Source organism: Vipera berus (genome assembly GCF_964194415.1).
Source record: "Vipera berus genome assembly, chromosome: Z".
Classification (NCBI taxonomy): domain Eukaryota; kingdom Metazoa; phylum Chordata; class Lepidosauria; order Squamata; family Viperidae; genus Vipera; species Vipera berus.
In genome coordinates, this window is record NC_138205.1 from 128,548,239 (window position 1) to 128,570,308 (window position 22,070).

Consider the following 22,070-nt stretch of genomic DNA (forward strand, 5'->3'; position numbering starts at 1 on the left):
TAGGCAAAATTACTCTTCTTACACAAGCAGAATTTTAGATCATCATCATCCCTTTGATTTTCCTTTTTTTAGATTTCACGGTTCCAGATCTTGCTTTTTACGTGTTTTCTGCTTTTGTTTATTTCCAAAGATTTCAAGATCCTAAGACAAAAATTTTCAAGAGTCGTGCATTCCACCTTTAAACCCGCTTCGAGTTGATTGATCATCAAGATGACCTCCAATTGGAAGAGATGGGTCATCGCCATGATGCTTCTTCCCATGGTAAGCCACTTTAACAACGTTACATTCATTCTATTAAATATTTGTAAAATTGGTATTCTGTACAAATACAGTAGATTACAGCACACTTTTGATAACCACACAATTTGTGAGCAGACAGAAGATAAGGGGGGGTTAAAGCACACAACAAATGTTGAGAAAGCTGGGCATGTCTAGTTTAATGAAGAGAAGGACGAGGGGTGACATGACAGCAGTGTTCCAGTATCTCAGGGGCTGCCCCAAAGAAGAGGGAGCCAAGCTATTCTCCAAAGCGCCTGAAGGCAGGACAAGAAGCAACGGATGGAAACTAGTCAAGGAGAGAAGCAACCTGGAACTAAGGAGAAACTTCCTGACTGAACAATTAATCAGTGGAGCCACCTGCCTCCAGAAGCTGTGAATGCTCCAACATTGCAGGTTTTTAAGAAGAGACTGGACAGCCCTTTGTCTATAATGGTATAGAGTTTCCTGCCTGAGCAGGGGGTTGAACTAGATGACCTCCAAGGTCCCTTCCAACTTTATTATTATTATTATTATTATTATTATTATTATTATTATTATTATTATTATTATTATTATTATTATCAACAACAATAACAATAATATTTTCTTACATTGTTCACTCTAAAGAGCATTAGATTAAACAATCATGTCTAGTTTAATGTCTAGTCTAATGAAAAGAAGGACAAGGGGGGACATCATAGCAGTCTTCCAGTATCTCAGGGGCTGCCCCAAAGAAGAGGGAGTCAAGCTATTCTCCAAAACACCTGAAGACAGGACAACAAGCGATGGATGGAAACTAATCAAGGAGAGAAGCAACCTGGAACTAAGGAGAAACTTCCTGACAGTTAGAACAATTAACCAGCGGAACAACCTGCCTCCAGAAGCTGTGAATGCTCCAACATTGCAAGTTTTTAAGAAGAGACTGGACAGCGATTTGTCTGAAATGGTATAGGGTTTCCTGCCTGAGCAGGGGGTTGAACTAGATGACCTCCAAGGTCCCTTCCAACTTTATTATTATTATTATTATTATTATTATTATTATTATTATTATTATTATTATTATTATTATTATTATTATTATTATTCAGCCTTCCATCCTTCCGAGGTAGGTAAAATGAGGACCCAGATTGTTGGGGGCAATTAAGCTGACTTTGTAATAATGCCGCTTGGGGTGTGTGTGAAAGCCCTAATAAGCAGGCATATACATAGAATGAAGGCTACTGCTAAGCTTGTAAGCTGCCCTGAGTCTTCGGAGAAGGGCGGGATATAAATGGAATTAAAATAAAAAAAATAAAATAAAAAATTATTATTATTATTATTATTATTATTATTATTATTATTATTATTATTATTATCAACAACAATAACAATAATATTTTCTTACATTGTTCACTCTAAAGAGCATTAGATTAAACAATCATGTCTAGTTTAATGTCTAGTCTAATGAAAAGAAGGACAAGGGGGGACATCATAGCAGTCTTCCAGTATCTGAGGGGCTGCCCAAAAGAAGAGGTAGTCAAGCTATTCTCCAAAGCACCTGAAGACAGGACAACAAGCGATGGATGGAAACTAATCAAGGAGAGAAGCAACCTGGAACTAAGGAGAAACTTCCTGACAGTTAGAACAATTAATCAGTGGAACAACCTGTCTCCAGAAGCTGTGAATGCTCCAACATTGCAAGTTTTTAAGAAGAGACTGGACAGCGATTTGTCTGAAATGGTATAGGGTTTCCTGCCTGAGCAGGGGGTTGGACTAGAAGACCTCCAAGGTCCCTTACAGCCCTATGATTCTACTGTATGTTCTAAGTGGCAATGTTTCGGAGGGCAACTGGAAGTCCCCCCACCATGTCCACAGGTCAAAGCGAGCTGACCATTTGAGTCAAAGAGTGTTGACTTGCAGTGTCGAAAAGAAGATCCTTAGCCAATTGAAAAACCAGCCAGTACCAGATGATAGAAACATGCAGAAGAATATATATGTCATCTCCTTCCAAGATTGCCTTCATAAGCCTATAAGATCATCTTTAGCAATGCTGCTGGAGGGATAGATGGAGAGATGGAGAGATGGATGGACAGACAGATAGATGAGGATGAAAGGGGAGATAATTTAGAATAGAATAAACTAGAGTAGAGTAGAGTAGAGTAGAGTAGAGTAGAGTAGAGTAGAGTAGAGTAGAGTAGAATAGAATAATGAAAGAATAGAATAGAATAGAATAGAACAGAATAGAACAGAATAGAAAAGAACAGAACAGAACAGAACAGAACAGAACAGAACAGAATAGAATAGAATAGAATAGAATAATCAGCCTTATAATCAGTAATTACCTGAATACCTTTCCACTTTCTGCACTTTCTGATCATGTCACTTTCCTGATTTTATAGAATGCCTTAAATCAGCTCTTGCTATTCTAAGTGCTGCCACATCGCCTGATTTGAAAGTGGTGTTTCTCACCTTCAACATTACATGGCACATCCAACGTCTCTCATTTGCTCTCATGATAATAGACTGACATCCTCCACACGTTTTTGGATATAAGCACACGCAGTAGACACGGTGGCTCAGTGGGTTAGGACGCTGAACTTGTTGATCAGAAGGTCGGCAGTTTGGCGGGTCGAATCCCGAGTGCCGCGTAGCAGAGTGAGCGCCTGTTACTCGTCCCAGCTTCTGCCCACCTAGCAGTTCGAAAGCACGTAAAAATGCAAGTAGAAAAATAGGAACCGCTATGGTGGGAAGGTAACAGCGTTCCGTGCGCCTTTGGCGTCTAGTCATGCTGGCCACATGACCACGGAGACGTCCTCGGACAAGCGCTGGCTCTATGGCTTTGAAACGGAGATGAGCACCTTCTCCCTAGAGTCGGAAACGACTAGCACACATGTGCAGGGGAACCTTTACCTTTACCTTTACACGCAGTAGAAGCATACTCGTTCACATCAGTATGTTGTCCATTCGTTGCAGCCTCTTTAAATATGTTCCAATTTGTGCGCCCAAAACAGTCTTGTAGAGCTTCCATAGCTCCTGCAGGCCACACTTGTTTTCTAATTGGTCCCTCTCTAATTAACAAAGTCTTACATGCTGGCTTAAGCATCACAGAGAGATGATCTGAGGAGCCAAAATGAGGGTGAGGGACATCCTTAAATGGTTTCTCGATGTTAGAGTAAGCTGAATCCAGAGAATTCGCACCTCTGGTAGCAAAATCCATGTATTGATGGAAATTAGGGAGTCAGTCTGTTTGAAATCCCCTACCACAATGAAACAACCCCCCTCTGGGTGGATAGTTTGCAAGTCACTGGCGGTGCAATAACGGGGCTTCATTCTTGCTGGCACTGGATGGAATATACACAGCTATGGTTAGGATGACAGCGAATTATCTTGGCAAATAAAAGGGTCTGCATCTCACAGCCAGACACTTGGCATCAGGAGACCACTGGGCTGGAGACTACCTTAGCATTGGTACACCACCTCTCCTTAATTTTATTTATTTATTTATTTATTTTATTAAATTTATATACCGCCCTATTCCCGGAGGACTCAGGGCAGTTTACAGGGAAGATTAAAAGCATAACATACAAAAATTAAAATTAGTTAAAACAATTAATTAAATCAAGTCCCCGAAATTTAAAACTAAAACCCAATTAAAATTAAAACCCCTCAGTCGGGGCCAGACAGCTCGAAGAGCCAAGTTTTAAGGTCCTGGCGAAATGAGCGAAGGTCGGGGGCAGTCCTAAGTTCCGTGGGGAGTTGGTTCCATAGGGCCGGCGCGCCCACAGAGAACGCTCTTCCCCTGGGTGTTATCCGCCGGCATTCCTTAACCGGCGGTATCCTGAGAAGGCCCTCCCTGTGGGAGCGCACAGGACGAAGGGAGCTTGATGCCGGCAGCAGGTGTTCCCTCAGATATCCCGGACCCAAGCCATTTAATATAAATACATGCACCCCCCCACACCCCCACCACAGGATTTTCCACTCAGATCGCTGCTCCAGCCGAAATGTTGAAAAGCCCATCCTACTGATGGCATTGTCTGGAATAGATGACTTTAACCGTGTCCCTGTCAGGATTGTAGCACAGCCGCCTCTCGCCTCCTTGTTCGTGGCCAGCACAAGCTTCAGATCGTCCATTTTAGTCTCGAGGGAGTGAACGTTGGCAAACAGGACAGATGGAAAAGGCACTTCGTGTCGATCAGCTTTCAATTTAGCCTGTGTTCCTGCACCACAACCTGGCCTCCTTTGCTTTTTCTGATCCTGTCTCTTCCACCTTTTCCTTAAAGAGGCCTGGCTCCCTTTTGCCCCTGGAGCACCTATATATTTGTATATGTATATGTAGTATGTATGTATGTATGTATATATACATGTGTGTGTGTGCGTGTGTATAGAGTGATAGATGGATAGCTAGCTATAGATAGAAAGATAGAAAAATAGGTGGATAAGAAGGAAGGGAGGAAGGAAAGGAGGGAGGGAGGAAGGAAAAGAAAGAGAGAGAAAGAGAAGGAAGGAAGAAAGGAAGGAAGGAAGGAAGGAAGGAATGGAGGGAGGGAGGGAGGGAGGGAGAGGAGGAGAAAGAGGAGAAAGGAAGGAAGGAAGGAAAGAAAGAAAAAAGAAAGAGAAATAAAGAAAGAAAGAAAGAAAGAAAGAAAGAAAGAAAGAAAGAAAGAAAGAAAGAAAGAAAGGAAGGAAGGAAGGAAGGAAGGAAGGGGAGGAGGAGGAGGAGGAAGGGAGGGAGGGAGAGAGGGAAGGAGGGAGGAAGAGGAGGAGAAAGAGGAAAAGGAAGGAAGGAAAGGAAGAAAGAAAGAAAGAAAGAAAGAAAGAAAGAAAGAAAGAAAGAAAGAAAGAAAGAAGAAAGAAAGAGGGGGACAGAGGGAGGGAGGAGGTAATCAAGAAAGGAAAGGAGGGAGGAAGGAAGGAAGGAAGGAAGGAAGGAGGGAGAGGAGGAGAAAGAGAAGAAAGAAAGGAAGGAAGGAAAGAAAGGAAGAAAAAAGAAAGAAAGAAAAAAGAAAGAAAGAAAGAAAGAAAGAAAGAAAGAAAGAAAGAAAGAAAGAAAGAAAAAAGAAAGGGGGACAGAGGGAGGGAGAAGGTAATCAAGAAAGGAAAGGAGGGAGGAAGGAAGGAAGGAAGGAAGGAAGGGAGGGAGGAAGGAAGGGAGGGAGGGAGGGAGGGAGGGAAGGAGGGAAGGAAGGAAGGAAGAAATGAAGGAAGGGAGGGAGGAAGGAAGGGAGGGAGGAAGGAAGGAAGGAAGGAAGGAAGGAAGGGAGGGAGGAAGGAAGGGAGGGAGGGAGGGAGGAAGGAAGGAAGGAAGGAAGGAAGGGGAGGAGAAAGAGGAAAAGGAAAGAAAGAAAGAAAGAAAGAAAGAAAGAAAGAAAGAAAGAAAGAAAGAAAGAAAGAAAGAAAGAAAGAAAGAAAGAAAGAAAGAAAGAAAAAGAAAGAAAGAAATAATCAGAACAGAGGTAGAATAAATAGAGGACCCACGCAGGGAGAAAGACAGAAACGGAGAGGACAAAAGGTAAGTGGATTTGTGGAGGGAGGAACGGATGGAAGGATGGACAGACAAATGAGGAGAGATGGGGAGAGGCAGAAGACAGATAATAGTGAGAGAAATAGAGAACTGATGGCCATACAAACACACGCACACATGCACACACAAGGGGGTGGGGGGTGGGGGGAGATTGTAAAATGGGCCGGTTACTCACAGCCTCTCTTGCCGTCCAAATGAGCAATTTTCTGCCTGCTTAATTTCACCAGCGTTTTCCTGGCCCACCGAGAAGATGTCCACATCTCCACTTCCTCCACAAAACACTCGGCTTCTGTAAAAGAAAATAAACTTTGGGTGTCTTCCAAGGGCACTCTTGTCCTCTGTTTAAAATAACCCAAACGCTGTTGACATTTAACAGAATTCGGTGATTTGAAACAGATTTGGTGGCTGGGCTGCATTGCCTTCCCAGCCAGTTAATGTATTTTTTTTTTAAAAAAGGCCAAAAAAAAGGAAAGCCCCCCCCCCGCCCACCCACCCCCACCCCCACTCTGAGTTTTCCAAACCATCTGCCTGCAAGGAAGCCCCATTCAGAAGAACAGGAAGTGAGGATTTTAAGGAGGCATTTTCTGGATCAGCCTGATAGCCCGAGCACTTATTTATTTAGTATTTTATTCTGTCTCCATTATTCACTATAAATAAGCTATTCTCCAAAGCACCTGAGGACAAAAAGCAACAGATATTGTTAAGTGAATTTTGCCCCGTTTGACGACTTTTTTTTATTGAAAAGTTTTACAATACATTTTATCTTTAACAATCCCTCCCCCCTCCCTCCACCCAACCTTTCCTAACCCTCCCTAACCCTCCCCCCACCCCTTCCCCCCTCCCCGACTTCCCAGAGCTAAATACAAGGTATAAAGGTAAAAACAATCATAAACAACCATGTGCTAACAACAATAAAATATTAAATCTATCGCACTCTAGCTCATATAAAATGACTACAAGCAATACTAATATCACATAAAAAACTTATACAAATGCTAAATGAAACTTTTTGGTCCCATATTTGTTCTGGATATAATCAATCCACTTTTTCCACTCCATAATATAACATTGTTGCGAATGGTCCCCCATTTGACGACTTTTACTGCCACGGTTGTTAAGTGAATCACTGCACTTATTAAGTTGTCAAGTGAATCTGGCTTCTCCATTGGCTTGGGTCATCGGAAGGGGATCCACAAGACCCTGGGACAGTGCAGCCATCATAAATATGAGTCAGTTGCCCAGTGCCTGAATGCTGATCACATCAACGTGGGGATGCTGCAAAGGTCGTAAGTGTGAAAAACAGTCATAAGTCTTTTTTTCCCCCAGTCCTGTTTGTAACTTCAAAAGGCTTTTGAGAAGAGACAGGACAGCCACTTGTCTGGAATGGAACAGTGTGTCCTGCTTGATCAGGGGGTTGGACTAGAAGACCTCTAAGGTCCCTTCCAACTCTGTTATTTTGTAATGTTGTGGCTGGTGTCAGCTTTAACAATGTCCAGCCTCTGTGTTCTTTGCCAACCTGGTTTCCTTTTTCCACTGACTCTTCCCAACATCATTGCTTTCTCTTGTGAAATCTCCCGCATGTCATGGCCAAAATAAGTGAGATGCAGTTTTGTGACAGAATAACAGAAGAGCAGAATTACAGAAGAGCAGAATAGCTGAATAACAGAGCAGAATAAAAGAATAGCAGTATATCAGAATAACAAAATAACATAGTAGCAGAAAAGCAGAAGAGCAGAATAACAGTATATCAGAATAACAAAATAACAGAATAGCAGAATAACAGAGCAGAATAACAGAATAGCCGTATAGCAGAATAACAAAATAACATAGTAGCAGAATAACAGAAGAGCAGAAGAGCAGAATAACAGTATATCAGAATAACAAAATAACAGAATAGCAGAATAACAGAGCAGAATAACAGAATAGCAGTATAGCAGAATAACAAAATAACATAGTAGCAGAATAACAGAAGAGCAGAAGAGCAGAATAACAGTATATCAGAATAACAAAATAACAGAATAGCAGAATAACAGAGCAGAATAACAGAATAGCAGTATAGCAGAATAACAAAATAACAAAATAACAGAATAGCAGAATAACAGAATAGCAGTATAGCAGAATAACAAAATAACATAGTAGCAGAATAACAGAAGAGCAGAATAACAGTATATCAGAATAACATAAGAGCAGAATAACAGAAGAGCAGAGTAGCAGAAGAGCAGAAGAGCAGAATAACAGAAGAGCAGAGTAGCAAAGTAGCAGAATAACAATAGCAGAATAACAAAAGAGCAGAATAACAGAACAGCAGAATAGCAGAATTGGAAGGGACCTTGGAGGTCTTCAACCCCCTGCTCAAGTAGGAAACCCTATACCATTTCAGGCAAATGGCTGTCAAGTCTCTTCTTAAAAGCCTGCAATGATGGAGCTGTCCTAAGGAATCTATGTACTGGAATTTTGGTACCTATTCAGCAGGCTGGCTAACTGAATCCTCAGCTAGCAAAAACACAAATAGGAGTATTTAAAACAGTGGTGGCAAACCTATGGCACATGTGCCAGAGGTGGCACTCAGAGCCCTCTTCGTGGGCACACATGCAATGCCCCGGAGATGGCAACTGTACCTCTTCAACCAGCCGCCCGAGGTCCCACGTGGCCAGATGCATCCCGGCACGCCTGGTTTCCCTCCCCTCCCTACCCCCCCCCCGTCTTGTCCCTCCTGGCCTCGCATGCTCTCCTTTTCCTGGGCACAACCCACTGCATTGCCTCCTCAGCTGTCGGCCAGCTGTCCAGCTCAGAGGCGGCTTCTCTGAACTGCTGGCGGAGGGTTGCGGAGCTCCAGAGTGCACTGGTCGAGGAGCCAGCAGGCTGTGTCTGCTGACGGACACCTTCAGCCCCCATGTGCTCACTGGCCTCTGTGTGGGGGGGCCAATGGTGTCAGGCAGCAGCTGCCCTGGCCCCTGCCTTGCCTTGCCCCGTGGCGATGGCACCCCCATCCTGCTTTGCCTCACCCCGCAGGACGAGCCTCCTGCCCGCCACCCCACCTGCCAGAGACCCCATGGATCTCCCCCATCCTTGCCTGGTCCCCACAGGCATCCCTCTGCATGAGCAATATCGAGGTGACCACGCCCACTTTGGCCACATCCACCCAGTCTGCCACGAGCACCACAGCCACGCCCACCCAGTGGGCCACGTTCCACTTGGTACCCGGTGATAAACAAGTGGGTTTTGGGTTGCAGTTTGTCATCACTGATTTGGAAGAAAAATAGGGGGGGGGAGAGATTTCTATCTCACTCTTCTCCCTTATATCTGCTCATTTCCCAACATTTCCCATTCAGTTAACGGGAAAGCATCTGCTGCCAATTTCCCATTTGCCAGCTATATTTGGAACTTGGTCTCCGAACACCCACGTATCCAAATCCTTCTCCCTCTTTCTGGCCTGAAGTGTCTTTGCATCCTTCTGGTCCTCGGGCTAATTAAAAAGAAAACCCGGCTGCAAATGGATTTGCATCTAAAGCGTGGGGTTAATTAAAGTCAGATAAAATAAAGGATTGTCAGGTCCAAAAGATCAAATCTTCATGTGTTGAAGGCTTATGCACAGGAATTTAGACAACTACCAGTAGATGATAATGATGATGATGATGATGATGATGATGATGATGATGATGATGATAATAATAATAATAATAATAATAATAATAATAATAATAATAAAAAGTTGGAAGGAACCTTGGAAGTCATCTAGTCCAACCCCCTGCTCAGGCAGGACACTGTATACCAGGGGTGTCAAACTGCCAACCCATGGGCCAGACACGTCATCCACAAGCCACGCCCACCCCGTTGCCGGCAATGGCAAAATAGACCCAATACGTCTTGCGACGTCACGTAACGTCGCGAGTTTGACATGTCTGCTCTATACCATTTCAGATAAATGGTTGTCTAGTCTCTTCTTGAAAACCTCCAGTGTTGGAGCACCCACCACTTCTGGTGGCAAGTCGTTCCACTGGTTAATTGTTCTCCTTGTCAGGAAATTTCTCCTTAGTTCTACATTTTTCCAACAGTTTGCTCACTGTGATGTGCTTGATGAGGGATCAGACACTTTTAATATTTCTCTTCTTTTAGAGAATACAGAATGCAGGTGGTCCTCGAATTATGTCCACAGTTGACCCCATTTCTGTTGCTAAGTGAAAGTGAGTTTTGCCCTGGTTTATGACCTTCCTTGCCATAGTTGTTAAGTGAATCAATGCAGTTGTTAAATTAGTCACACGGTTGTTAAGTGAATCAAACCTCCCTGTTGACTTTGCTTGTCAAAAGATCACAAAAGAACCTCGAGGCACTGCATTCATTACCAGGTTTGTCATAAAACATCTGCAAGAAAACCATCAAGCTTAGATAGCATCAATGTCCCCAACTCTAAAACTATCCATCTGAAGTTATTAATTCAACTTACAGTCAAGAAATCCTTCCGAAGAATTATTATTGCTTTACTTTATAGCAGGGCTTTTCAACCAGTGGTACGGGTACCACCTGTGGTACAACGGCACCTGGCAGGTGGTACGCGACCATCCTAGAAAAGTGGTAGCGGGGGAGGGGAATGAGCTGGACCGGTGGCAGCACCGCACAAGCCTGAGCGAGAGATGGCTGGAGCTGCAGGGCTGTCAGGGCTCAGCCGAAGCACCAGGATCAGCGCCAGGATCCAGCTTGGTGCTGATCCTGGCACTTCTCAGCCCAGAAGAAGCACCGATCAGCTGGAATATGGCAGCATCTCCAGGGTTTTGTGATTTACATTCAGATGCTTGGCAACTGACTCATATTTATGACGGTCACAGTGTCCCAGGGTCATGTGAAGTGACCAAAACCTGCTGCAACCACCCAGCAGATGGGAGGAATAAAAACCAAACACCCCCCACCCCACCCCCGCTGCCAATCCTCAGCAGAAATGCTCAGAACAATGAAAACCTCGGACGGGAGGAAGAGCGCCGCCGGGCGGGCAGGCAGGTGTCCTGCTCAGCTGTGGCTTGGGGGGCACTTTTTCCAGTGTCACTGTGACTTCGAACAGTCACTAAGTGAACTTTGTAAGTCGAGGACTACCTGTACTTCATCACTTTTTTCCTTTTTTTTTTTTTGGTCATCAAGTTTTTGACACCTTGTTAGGCGACTGGTGTTACTCGGATGTTGCCATATCCTAAAAGTGGTACAATGGGTGAAAAGGTTGGAAAGCCCTGGTATATGGTCTCCTCCTTGAGTGGTGGTTGGACTAGAAGACCTCCACGGTCCCTTCCAGCTCTGTTATTCTTTTACTCTGAAGGATTCCCCAGCCATCGTTCAGTGCTAACTTCTGTTCTCCTTTATAACATGCTGACAGGGAGAATCTGCTTAATACAACCTAACAAAGATTATCCGGAAACATGACAGCAACTGCCAGAGTTAAATAAAGAGGCAGAATTTTGCTGAAAGCTGTTGAGAATTTGAGTCTTGCATAAGTCCAAAGGGTCTTGCACAAAAAGTGGCAGATTGCTCAAAATGGGTGGATCTTTTCAAGGAAGGCTTCGAGGTCGGAGTTTAGTGGATTGCATATTGTTGGAAGTTTTGCATGAGTGACTGCAAGGCCCATATCAATCTTGCAGGTCTGAAAGTACATTTTGTCCCAAAGCACCATCTTTTTTTTTTTTTTGAAGTGGAATTCATTGGGCTGTCCAGTCTTAGAGACTGCAGACTAAATCTTTCCCCAACAATTTTGCTTATTTCCATTCTTTTGTGGGAGGATCACTTGCCTGTTGCGTATATCCATTTTTCCATAAATCTCCCCCAATACAGCTAGGCTGTCATGGTTCTGACAGATGAAACTCTTCAAAGAACTTCTTCCCTCCTCCAGTTAACAGTCATAAATCACATTCCCCAATTAGTTTGAAATGTAGGCTTCCCCTCCAGTTCTCCAGCCCACCAATTCTTTATCATCTCTTATTTCAATAACCTTTGTTCTCACACTAGGTTCAGTATTGTTATGTCTAGCTAAACTCTCATGCATATTCCTCCCCTCAGCATCATCTACTCTAAAAGTAAAACATAAGAAGAAAATGGTTGCGTCTCCAACGGTTGTCAAAGCAAAAACATCTGATGTTAGCAGCGTTGACATAGTCACTGGGAAAAGTGACCTGTGACCATTTTTCATACTTACAACCATTGCAAGGGACCCCATGGTCATGTGGTCAAAATTCTGATGCTTGGCAACTGGCATGTACTTATGACGGCTGAGGGGTCCTGGGATGTGTGATCCCCTTTTGCAAAGCAAAGTCAGTGGGGAAGCCAGATTCACTTAACAACTGTGTTACTCACTTGACAGCTGCAGTGACTCACTTAACAACCATGACAAGAAAGGTCGTAAAATGGGATAAAACCCACTTAGCAACTTTCTCACTCAGCAACATAAATGTTGGACTCAGTTGCAGTCGTAAGTCGAGGACTCTTTTCAGGGCAGTTTTGATTTATTCCCATTTCTTTGTGAAAGGATTACAGACTGACAGCTTGGATTTTATCGAGAAGGTAAAATACATGACCGACTTCATTTTAGGCAAGAGATTCAGTAATTACAGGTAGTCCTCACTATACTACTACAACTGTGTAACCTCATAGTAATTTTCTGTTGCTAAGTGAGAGAGTTGTTAAGGGACTTTTGCCTCTGTTATATTCTGTCAACTGCATTTCTTCGCAACTAGTAGCAAATTTGCCTGACCAACAGCCAGCCAAGACACTGTGAAGATCTTTCCATTTTGTTTATTGCAATAAGCGGGGAGAAGTTATCATAGTTTGTTTCTCTCCAAAGTTCATCATCTCAAATCAAAATCTTTATCCATTCCTTCACCGGCCACTCATCCCTCCTCATTCCCCGTTGGCGGAAGTACTATGAGGTTACACTCTCTCCGTCGGCCTTGTATGTGTTTCCTGAGACCCTCCCTAAACCTAGAAAATAGAGCTGAAAGGGACCTTGGAGGTCTTCTAGTCCAACCCCCTGCTCAAGCAAGAGGACCTGTACCATCTCAGACAAGTGACTGTCTAATCTCTTCTTAAAAAACTCCAGTGATGGAGCGCCCACGATTTCTGGAGGCAAGCCATTCCACTGGTTGATTGTCACACGTGCATTATAATTAGCAGATGATGTATGCAAGGCGTGCCAATTAATATTTTAAGCGTGCGCTTGGCTTACTACTGCGACCCACTTAGAAAAACCATCTATTTTTTTGGAATATCAGGCGCTTTCCACAATTTGTATGCCCCTCTGCTGTGGCTAAGCTAACAGTTTCCTCTTGCAGCTATTTTGCAGCTCAAGCATTTCTGTTCCTCACCTTTTCCTGTGGGCCATGCTATGGGTCCATGGAGTTGCAGGTCCATCTGAGGTCAAGCTAGCTATTTCTTCTTGCAGCTTGGTTACTTTCTAGAGAGTCTTCACAGTCACTCATGCGCTCGTGACCTCCCGGTTAGACTACTGCAATGCCCTCTACATGGGGCTGCCCTTGAGGACCACCCGAAGGCTTCAACTGGTGCAGAATTCAGCCGCGCGAGTTTTGATGGGAGCTTCCCGATACTCCCGTGTAACACCTCTTCTCCGTGAGCTACATTGGCTTCCGGTTGCCCTCCGGGTGAGATTCAAAATGCTGGTAATGACCTATAAAGCCCTAAATGGCTTGGGTCCGGACTATCTAAGGGAACACCTGCTGCCGGCATCATCTTCCCATCGTCCTGTGCGCCCCCACAGGGAGGGCCTTCCCAGGGTACCGCCGGTTAATGAATGCCGGCGGATAACACCCAGGGGAAGGGCGTTCTCTGTGGGCGCGCTGGCCCTATGGAACCAACTACCCACGGAACTTAGGACTGCCCCCGACCTTCGCTCATTTCGCCAGGACCTGAAAACTTGGCTCTTCGATCTTTTTGGTCCAGACTGTGGGGTTGTTAATTTAACTGGGTTTTAGATTTACTCTTGGGGCTTAAATTTAATTTAATGGTTTTAATTGATTTTAATTTTTGTATTTCATGGTTTTAACTGCCCTGTAAACCGCCCTGAGTCCTACGGGAATAGGGCGGTATACAAATTCAATAAAATAAAATAAATAAATAAATAAATATATTCTCTATCACCCTATTCTATGATTGTTGTGGCCAGGTTGCTAGATAATCACTGCCGTTGTTAATTTAGTAGCCTGCTCGTTAAGTGAATCTGGTTTCCCAATTGGCTTTGCTTGTCAGAAGGTCGCAAAAGGGGATCACATGACCTTGGGACACTGCAAACCGTCGTAAATGTGAGTCAGTTGCAAGTGTCTGGACGTTTTTAAGAAGAGACTGGACAACTACTTGCCTGAAATGGTATAGGGTTTCCTGCCTGAGCAGGGGGTTGGACTAGATCAGGGGTCAGCAACCCGAAACAGCAAAAGAGCCACTCGGAACCGGTTCCGTCATACAGACAAAAAAGTGGGAGCCGCAAAATGTGCGCGCGCCTGTGGGCACGCACGCGCATGCGCAGAACAAGCAAAAACATACACCACCCCTACGCCCGCACCGCATCCTGAGCCGCACGCACCTCTCGCTGCCCAGTGCCGCCAGCCTAGGGGGGGGAGGGACGGACTCGCAGGCCGAGGAAGGAAATGGCCTTTCAGAGGATCCCTGCCCCTCTCCCGGGACCTCCAAACCTCTGCGTTTGATGAACGCAGCAGCTGTGCAAAAAGGATGGTGACGGTTTGGAGAGTGTGCGCGCACCTCTCCAAACCTCCACCGTCCCGTTTGGAGATCTGCCGCGTTCGTCATACACGGACGAATGCAGCAGCTGTGCAAACGGGGCGGTGGTAGTTTGGAGAGTGCGTGCACGCCTCTCCAAACCGCCGCCGCCCGTTTGGAGACCTGCCACGTTCATTCATGTTTGATGAGCGTGGCAGACCTCCGAACGGGACGGTGGCGGTTTGGAGAAGTGCGCGCGCACTCTCCAAACTGCAGCCGCCCGTTCAGAGACCTGCCGCACTCATCAAACATGGACGAACGTGGCAGCTGTGCAAACGGAACGGCGGCGATTTGGAGAGGTGCGTGCACGCCTCTCCAAACCGCCGCCACCCGTTCAGAGACCTGCTGCATTCGTTCATGTTTGACAAGCGCGGCAGGTCTCCGAACGGGACGGTGGAGGTTTGGAGAGGTGCGCGCGCACTCTCCAAACTGCCACCGTCCTCTTTGCACAGCTGCTGCGTTCGTCCATGTTTGGAGACCTGCCGCGCTCGTCAAACATGGACTAACGTGGCAGCTGTGCAAACGGGACGGCGGCGGTTTGGAGAGGTGCGCGCGCACTCTCCAAACTGCCGCCGCCCCATTCAGAGGTCTGCTGTGCTCGTCAAACATGAACGAACACGGCAGACCTCCGAACGGGACGGCAGCAGGTCTGCAAACTGTTTGGAGAGCTGATGCCTTCGTCAAACGGGGCAGTGGAGGTTTGGAGAGCTGTGCGCACAGCTCCCCAAACCTCTGCCGGCGGAGGAGGACTGGGAGCCGCAGGAGACGGCTCAAAGAGCCGCATGCAGCTCCGGAGCCGCGGGTTGCCGACCCGTGGACTAGATGACCTCCAAGGTACTTTCCATCTGTTATTCTGTTATTCTTCCTTCCTTCCTTCCTTCCTCCCTTCCTTCCTTCCTCCCTCCCTCCTCCAACACCGGGAGCTTTTAAGAAGATACTGGACAACCCTTTGTCTGAAATGGGATAGGGTTTCTTGCCTGAGCAGGGGGTTGGACTAGATGACCTCCAAGGTCCCTTCCAATTCTGCTGTTCTGTTATTCTGCTATTATAAAAGAGCTCAAAGGTCCCTCCTTTGCCTGAATTTTGATCACATGACCGTGGGGAGGCTGCAACTGTTGTAAGTGTGAAAAACGGTCATTAATAATCTTTTCCTGTGTAACTTTGTAACTTTGAACAGTCACTAAATGAACTGTTGTAAATCGAGGATGACCTGTATATGGGTGGAAGGATTTCAGCTTTGCCATATCATTCTGGCATCCATTCCCCCCCCCCCTTATTCTTGTTTTGAAAAGCTGTAATAAAAACACCATTGTCTTCAAAGCATGTCCAATCCACTTTGCAGTTACTAATTTTGTTTTGAAATATTCTTACTTTTAAATGACCTCTGGGGAGAGAATTAGAAGGAACTCTGACATCGTGCCAAAGCCTAAACTGAAGACTTTTTAAAGCCAAGGGAAGGAGAGTTTTCATTCAATTACCCAATCTCTTTGGGTGGATTTTGGCAGTGATTTTGGATAAACTTATAGATTGTTTTTCCTTTTTGAATTTCATTGCAAGCTTCCACACACACCCTCTGAAAAAGAAATATCCATTTTTATAATCACAGGGGAAAATAAAATTAAGCCAATTTAGGTCCACTGTGAAGTTTCAGCTTTTTTTTTTCTTGGATAAATGTTATTTAGAAAACTGGAAGGATTTCATCAGTGCGATGCAAAGAATTGTGATTTCCTTTTTTAAAAAAAACTATTTTTATTTTATTCAAATAAAGTTAAAATACAGAACACCATTTTTTTAAAAAAAATCAAAGAATATATATATATATATATATATATATATATATATATATATATATATATATATATATATATATATATATATATATAATCTCTATCTATCTATCTATATCTCTATCTATCTATCTATATCTATCATCTTATCTCTCTCTCTCTCTCTCTCTCTCTCTCTCTCTCTCTCTCTCTTTGGTCATTCGGGTTTTTCCCCACGTAGAATTGGAGGTATCAGGGCAACGTTTCGACGAAATCTCATCCGTCATCCTCAGGCTGGTGGCTTCAGCTTCGTTCCCCCCCCCCCACATGCATGCTAGTCGTTTCTGAATCTAGGGGCCGGTGCTTATTTATTTATTTATTTTTATTTTATTGCATTTATATACCGCCCTTTCCCTGAGGACTCAGGGCGGTTTACAGGGAATTAAAATCAACCATACAAAAGTTAAAACCCAATTTAAAAAATATTAAATCAACCCTGTACTATTAAAAACCCCAATTAAAATAAATATCTCCTCAGCCTGGGCCCGAGAGCTCAAAGAGCCAGGTCTTCAGGCCCCGGCGGAATGATCGGAGGTCGGGGGCAGTCCTCAGCTCCACCGGCAGCTGGTTCCAGAGGGCAGGCGCCCCCACTGAGAAGGCCCTATCCCTGGGTGTCACCTGCCGGCAATCTCTTACCGGCGGGACCCTGAGCAGACCCTCCCTGTGGGAGCGCACTGGGCGAAGGGCGTTTGATGCCGGCAGCAGGTGTTCCCTCAAATACCCCGGACCCAGGCCATGTAGGGCTTTATAGGTGATAACCAGCACCTTGAATTTCACCCGGAGGGCAACCGGAAGCCAATGCAGCTCGCGGAGTAGAGGTGTTACATGGGAGTATCGGGAAACCCCCATTACAACTCGCGCGGCCGCATTCTGCACCAGTTGAAGCCTCCGAGTGGTCTTCAAGGGCAGCCCCATGTAGAGAGCGTTACAGTAGTCCAAACGGGAAGTCACAAGCGTGTGAGTAACTGTGCGTAGGGCGTCTCGGTCCAGATAGGGACGCAACTGGCGCACCAGGCGAACCTGTGCAAAAGCCCCCCTGGTCACGGCTCCTATGTGATCTTCAAAATTGAGCCGTGAATCCAGGAGGACGCCCAAGTTGCGAGCCCTATCAACGGGGGGTAACACCTCACCCCCCATCGTTAGAGGTGGAATAACTTGGTTAACCCGAGATGCCAATATGCACAGCCACTCAGTCTTGGCGGGATTGAGATCTCCGTTTCAAAGCCGAAGAGCCAGCGCTTGTCCGAGGACGTCTCTGTGGTCATGTGGCCGGCATGACTAGACGCCAAAGCCACACGGAACGCTGTTACCTTCCCACCGTAGAGGTCCCTATTTTTCTACTTGCATTTTTACATGCTTTCGAACTGCTAGGTTGGCAGAAGCTGGGACGGCACTCGGGATTCGACCCGCCAAACTGCTGACCTTCTGATTGACAAGCTCAGCGTCCTAACCCACTGAGCCACCACGTCCCTTCTATCTATCTATCTATCTATCTATCTATCTATCTATCTATCTATCTATCTATCTATCTAATCTCTATATCCTGTCTGTCTGTCTATACAAGGGCACACCTACAAAATGACAGCAAAACACATCTCTTTCTCTCTCTCTCTTTCTCTCTCTCCCTCCCTCTCTTTCCATATCTATGTCTGTCTGTCTATCTATCTATCTATCTATCTATCTATCTATCTATCTATCTATCTATCTATCTATCTATTTCATCTCTATATCCTGTCTGTCTGCCTGTCTATTTATCAATCTATCTTTCTTCTATCTCTATCTGTCTGTCTGTCCGTCTGTCTGTCTATCCATCCATCTATCTATCTATCTCATCTCTCTTATTTCTATCTCTCATCTCTCTCCTGTCTATCTACCTATCTACCTACGTTTGTCTGTCTGTCTGTCTGTCTGTCTCTCTTTCTCTGTGTATCTATCTAGTTAGCTAGCTATCTGTATCTTCTCTTTCTCTCTCTCTATCTATCTTTCTGTATGTTCTCTCTTTCTCTCTCTCTCTCTCTGCCTCTCTATCTCTCTCTATCTTCTATCATTTATCTCTCTATTAATTTATTTTATTAAATACATATGTCGTCTATTTCCTCTGGGAGGTGACTCTTGTAGGGATGACTCTCAATTTCAAGAAGTGGGTGGAATTCCTCTGGAGCGCTCAGACTGTCTCTACCTAGGAAATGCTATTTCCTCAATTCTCTGCAACTCCTAAAATCTGGAGCTGTTCCTAAGACGAATTTGATTAGAAGGTTTGGAGTAAAGTAATAGGTACCACCTGTTTTGGAACAATAGCAACACACGGCATTATTTTCGGGATGAAAGACTGGTTGATTAGGGTTTTGTTCCTCATCTCAACTGAGGAGCCAACGGTTATAATTTTCGCACCCGTGGTGCCTTTGTTTTCCTTAAAAAAAAATAATCCTTAAAGGGATTAGGTCTCTGTTCACATGTCCTCTGTTTTGGAACCTCTTTTTAGCATCAGTGGAACAGCCTGCCTCCAGAAGTTGTGGGTGCTGCATCACTGTAGCTTTAAAAAAAAAAGATTAGACAACCATTTGAGATTCTAGAGCCATGGTGGTGAACCTATGCCACGGGTGCCACAGGTGGCACGCAGAGCCCTCTCTGTGGGCACGCGTGCCATCGCCCCAGTCCTAGGCCTTCAGCTGGGTTTTATAAAACCTTTTCATTTTTGGCCTTGTGCAAAAAGAAAAAAAAAGTTCAATCAATCAATCAGTTTCAACTTCTCGCGGTGAAAAAAAAAACCTTGCAAAGTTGGAATTGATTGATTGAACTTCTTAGTCCCACCCAGTCTGCCGTTACCACCGCAGCCACGCCCACCCAATGGGTCACACCCACCCAATGGACCACACCCACCCAATGGGCCACGCCCACCCGGCACCCGATGATACATAAGTGGGTTTTGGGTTGCAGTTTGGGCACTCGGTCTCTAAAAGGTTCGCCATCACTGGTCTAGAGTCTTCTGCTAGGACAGAGGATGGACTAGAAGACCTCCAAGGTCGCCTCCAACTCTTGTTATTCTGCATTTTGAGCTTGCTGGAGATGCAAATTTGGAAAAGAAATAAGGAACAATAGATGTGGGAGGTGTCACCTTCTCTATTCTTGTTTTTCCTCCCTCTTGTCATTGAATCAAGAGATAGGGATAGTCCTGGACTTACAACCGTTTGTTTAGCGCCCGTTCAAAGGGACAGCAGCCCTGAAAGAAGTGACATACAATCAATCCTCGCAGTTATGACCCTCACACCATCCCCACAGTCATGTGATCAAAATTTGGATTATTGTACCCAACTGGATTTCATCTGGAATTCTTTTGGGGAAGATACATCGATTTTGGAGAATGGATTTGTTATATTAAACCCAGACAACAATTGATAAGAGATGTTATTAAGAAGCAAATGAGGATACTTGATACAGGACAAATCAGAGTGCTGGGATGATTTGGGACGGTTAAGAAGCTGCGGTAAACTTTCCACGAGTTGAACACAATTGTTAACAGGGGTTTTTGAAATTTGAGTCCTGTCCTTTTTTCTGGTTTTATCTATTAACTAATTTTTAATTAATATAGGTATTCCTTGACTGAGCCCAACATGTTTGTTGCAAAGTGAAACATCTGTTAAGATTCATAAATATATGAATCCATGCAGTTAAGTGAAGCACAAGGTCGTTAAATGAATCCAGCTTCCACCGTTGACTTTGCTTGTTAAAAGCTGGCTGGGAAGGTTACAAATGGGGGGGGGGTCACATGACCTGGGATGCTGCAGCCTTCATAAATGTAAGAATCCCTGCAGTTGTTAAGTGAATCATGCCGTCCTTAAGCCTGCTGGGAATTCTGGGAGTTGAAGTCCGCTTATCTTAAAGTCACCAAGTTAAGAAACTCTTAACTGTCACTGCCAGACCGAGAAAATTGCTAACTCCATATAGGTAGTCCTCAACCTACGACCGCAACCGAGCTCAAACTGTATGTTGCTAAGCAAGACATTTGTTAAATGGGTTTTGCTCCATTTTACGACCTTTCTTGCTACATTTGTTAAGCAAATCACTGCAGTTGTTAAGTTAGTGACACGGTTGTTAGGTGAATCTGGCTTCTCCATTGACTTTGCTTTGTCAGAAGTTCGCAAAAGGGGATCACATGACCCCAGGACACTGCGACGGTCATAAATATGAGTCAGTTGTCAACTGTCTAAATTTCAATCACGTGAACCATGGAGATGCTGCAACGGTCGCCTGTGTGAAAAACGATCATAAGTCACTTTTTTCAGTGGCATTCTTACTTTGAAGGGTCACTAAATGAGGTGTTATAAGCCGAGGACCAGCTGTATTTCCCAAGGTCCCAAAAGAATTTGATTCCAGACATGGCTTTGATTTGCTTCTTCTCGACATTCCTTATCCTGCGTTAGCTATCATCTTGTACCAAATATTCTCTGTTCTCTTGGGAGGAAATTGTGACGGATTCTTGGTTCAGCAATCAACACACTCGCTGAAGGCATCTCGAGTCAGATCAGAACCTCTTGTAAAATCATTGTAAATACCACAAAACGGTTGTGTTGGAAAACAGAAGCAGTGGTGCGCCAGCTCGGCAGGGAGATCAATTGAGGAAGATTTAAAACCCTGCTTGCAATGTCTGCATTTCTTTAGCGGTTTACCTGCAGATAGGCATTTCATTTGGGGATGCAATGCAAGAGGTGAATGTAGCAGCCATACTCTTTATGGGATCAGCTCATTAGGGTTACTACAGGTAGTCCTTGACTCATGACCATTCGCTTAAGTGACCATTCAAAATTGCAACAGAGTCCCCATCCCCAAGAGCTTCCTGTTTTGAAGTTATGGCGCTTCAGTCCCTCCATGGTTGTCCCAAAGGAGTTTTTTTTTTCAGGAGGCAACTGGACTTTCTTGTTTTTCTTTGAAGATGTTTTGCTTCTCACCCAAGAAGCTTCTTCAGCTCTGACTGGATGGTGGGGAAGTGGAAGGATTGGTACTCCTCGCAGGCAGCAAATGAATGCAAATGACCAGCTGTCTGCAAGGCGTATAAATCCTTCCATTTCCTACCATCCAGTCAGAGCTGAAGAAGCTTCTTGGGTGAGAAGCAAAATGTCTTCAAAGAAAAACAAGAAAGTCCAGTAGCCTCCTGAAAAAAATCACCTTTGGGATAACTAAGACCTGGATGACTGAGCATCTCCATGGACATGCCTCCATGGTTGTTCACACTTATGACCAACCAAAGGGAGGCTGCAGCACTGTCCTAACTTATCTTCTTCCCATCCCATGCCCACTGGGAGAGAGGGAGGAAGGGAGAGAGACAGGAGATGGATGGATTGATGGATGGATGGATAGATAGATAGAAAGATAGATGATTGATAGATAGATAGATAGATAGATAGATAGATAGATAGATAGATAGATAGATAGATAAAAGAGAAAGACAGAGGGAAAGATACAGAGAAGGAAGGAGATAGATGGATAGATGAGATAGATATAGATAGATAAGATACTGTAGATGATTAGATAATTAGATGATACAGAGATAGAAATAATGATTTATAAATAGATAGATGACAGGTAGGAGAGAAAAAGAAAGATAGATAGATAGATAGATAGAGAGAGAGAGAGAGAGAGAGAGAGAGAGAGAGAGAGAGAGAGAGAGAGAAGTAGATAAGGTATACTGCAGATAGGTAGATAAATGATAGATGATGAAAGAGAGAAAG

General features: G+C 44.6%; 1 protein-coding gene across 1 annotated transcript in view; it reads left to right on the top strand.

Moving 5' to 3' along the window:
* Window positions 1-210: 210 nt before the first annotated feature.
* Window positions 211-22,070, top strand: part of ADCYAP1R1 (ADCYAP receptor type I) — a gene marked incomplete at both ends in the record, with an annotated part of 65,381 nt that continues 43,521 nt past the window's right edge. The window contains one exon of the mRNA XM_081345630.1: window positions 211-261. Within this exon, the coding sequence (XP_081201756.1) occupies window positions 211-261 (51 nt within the window). The remainder of the gene's footprint in view (window positions 262-22,070) is intronic.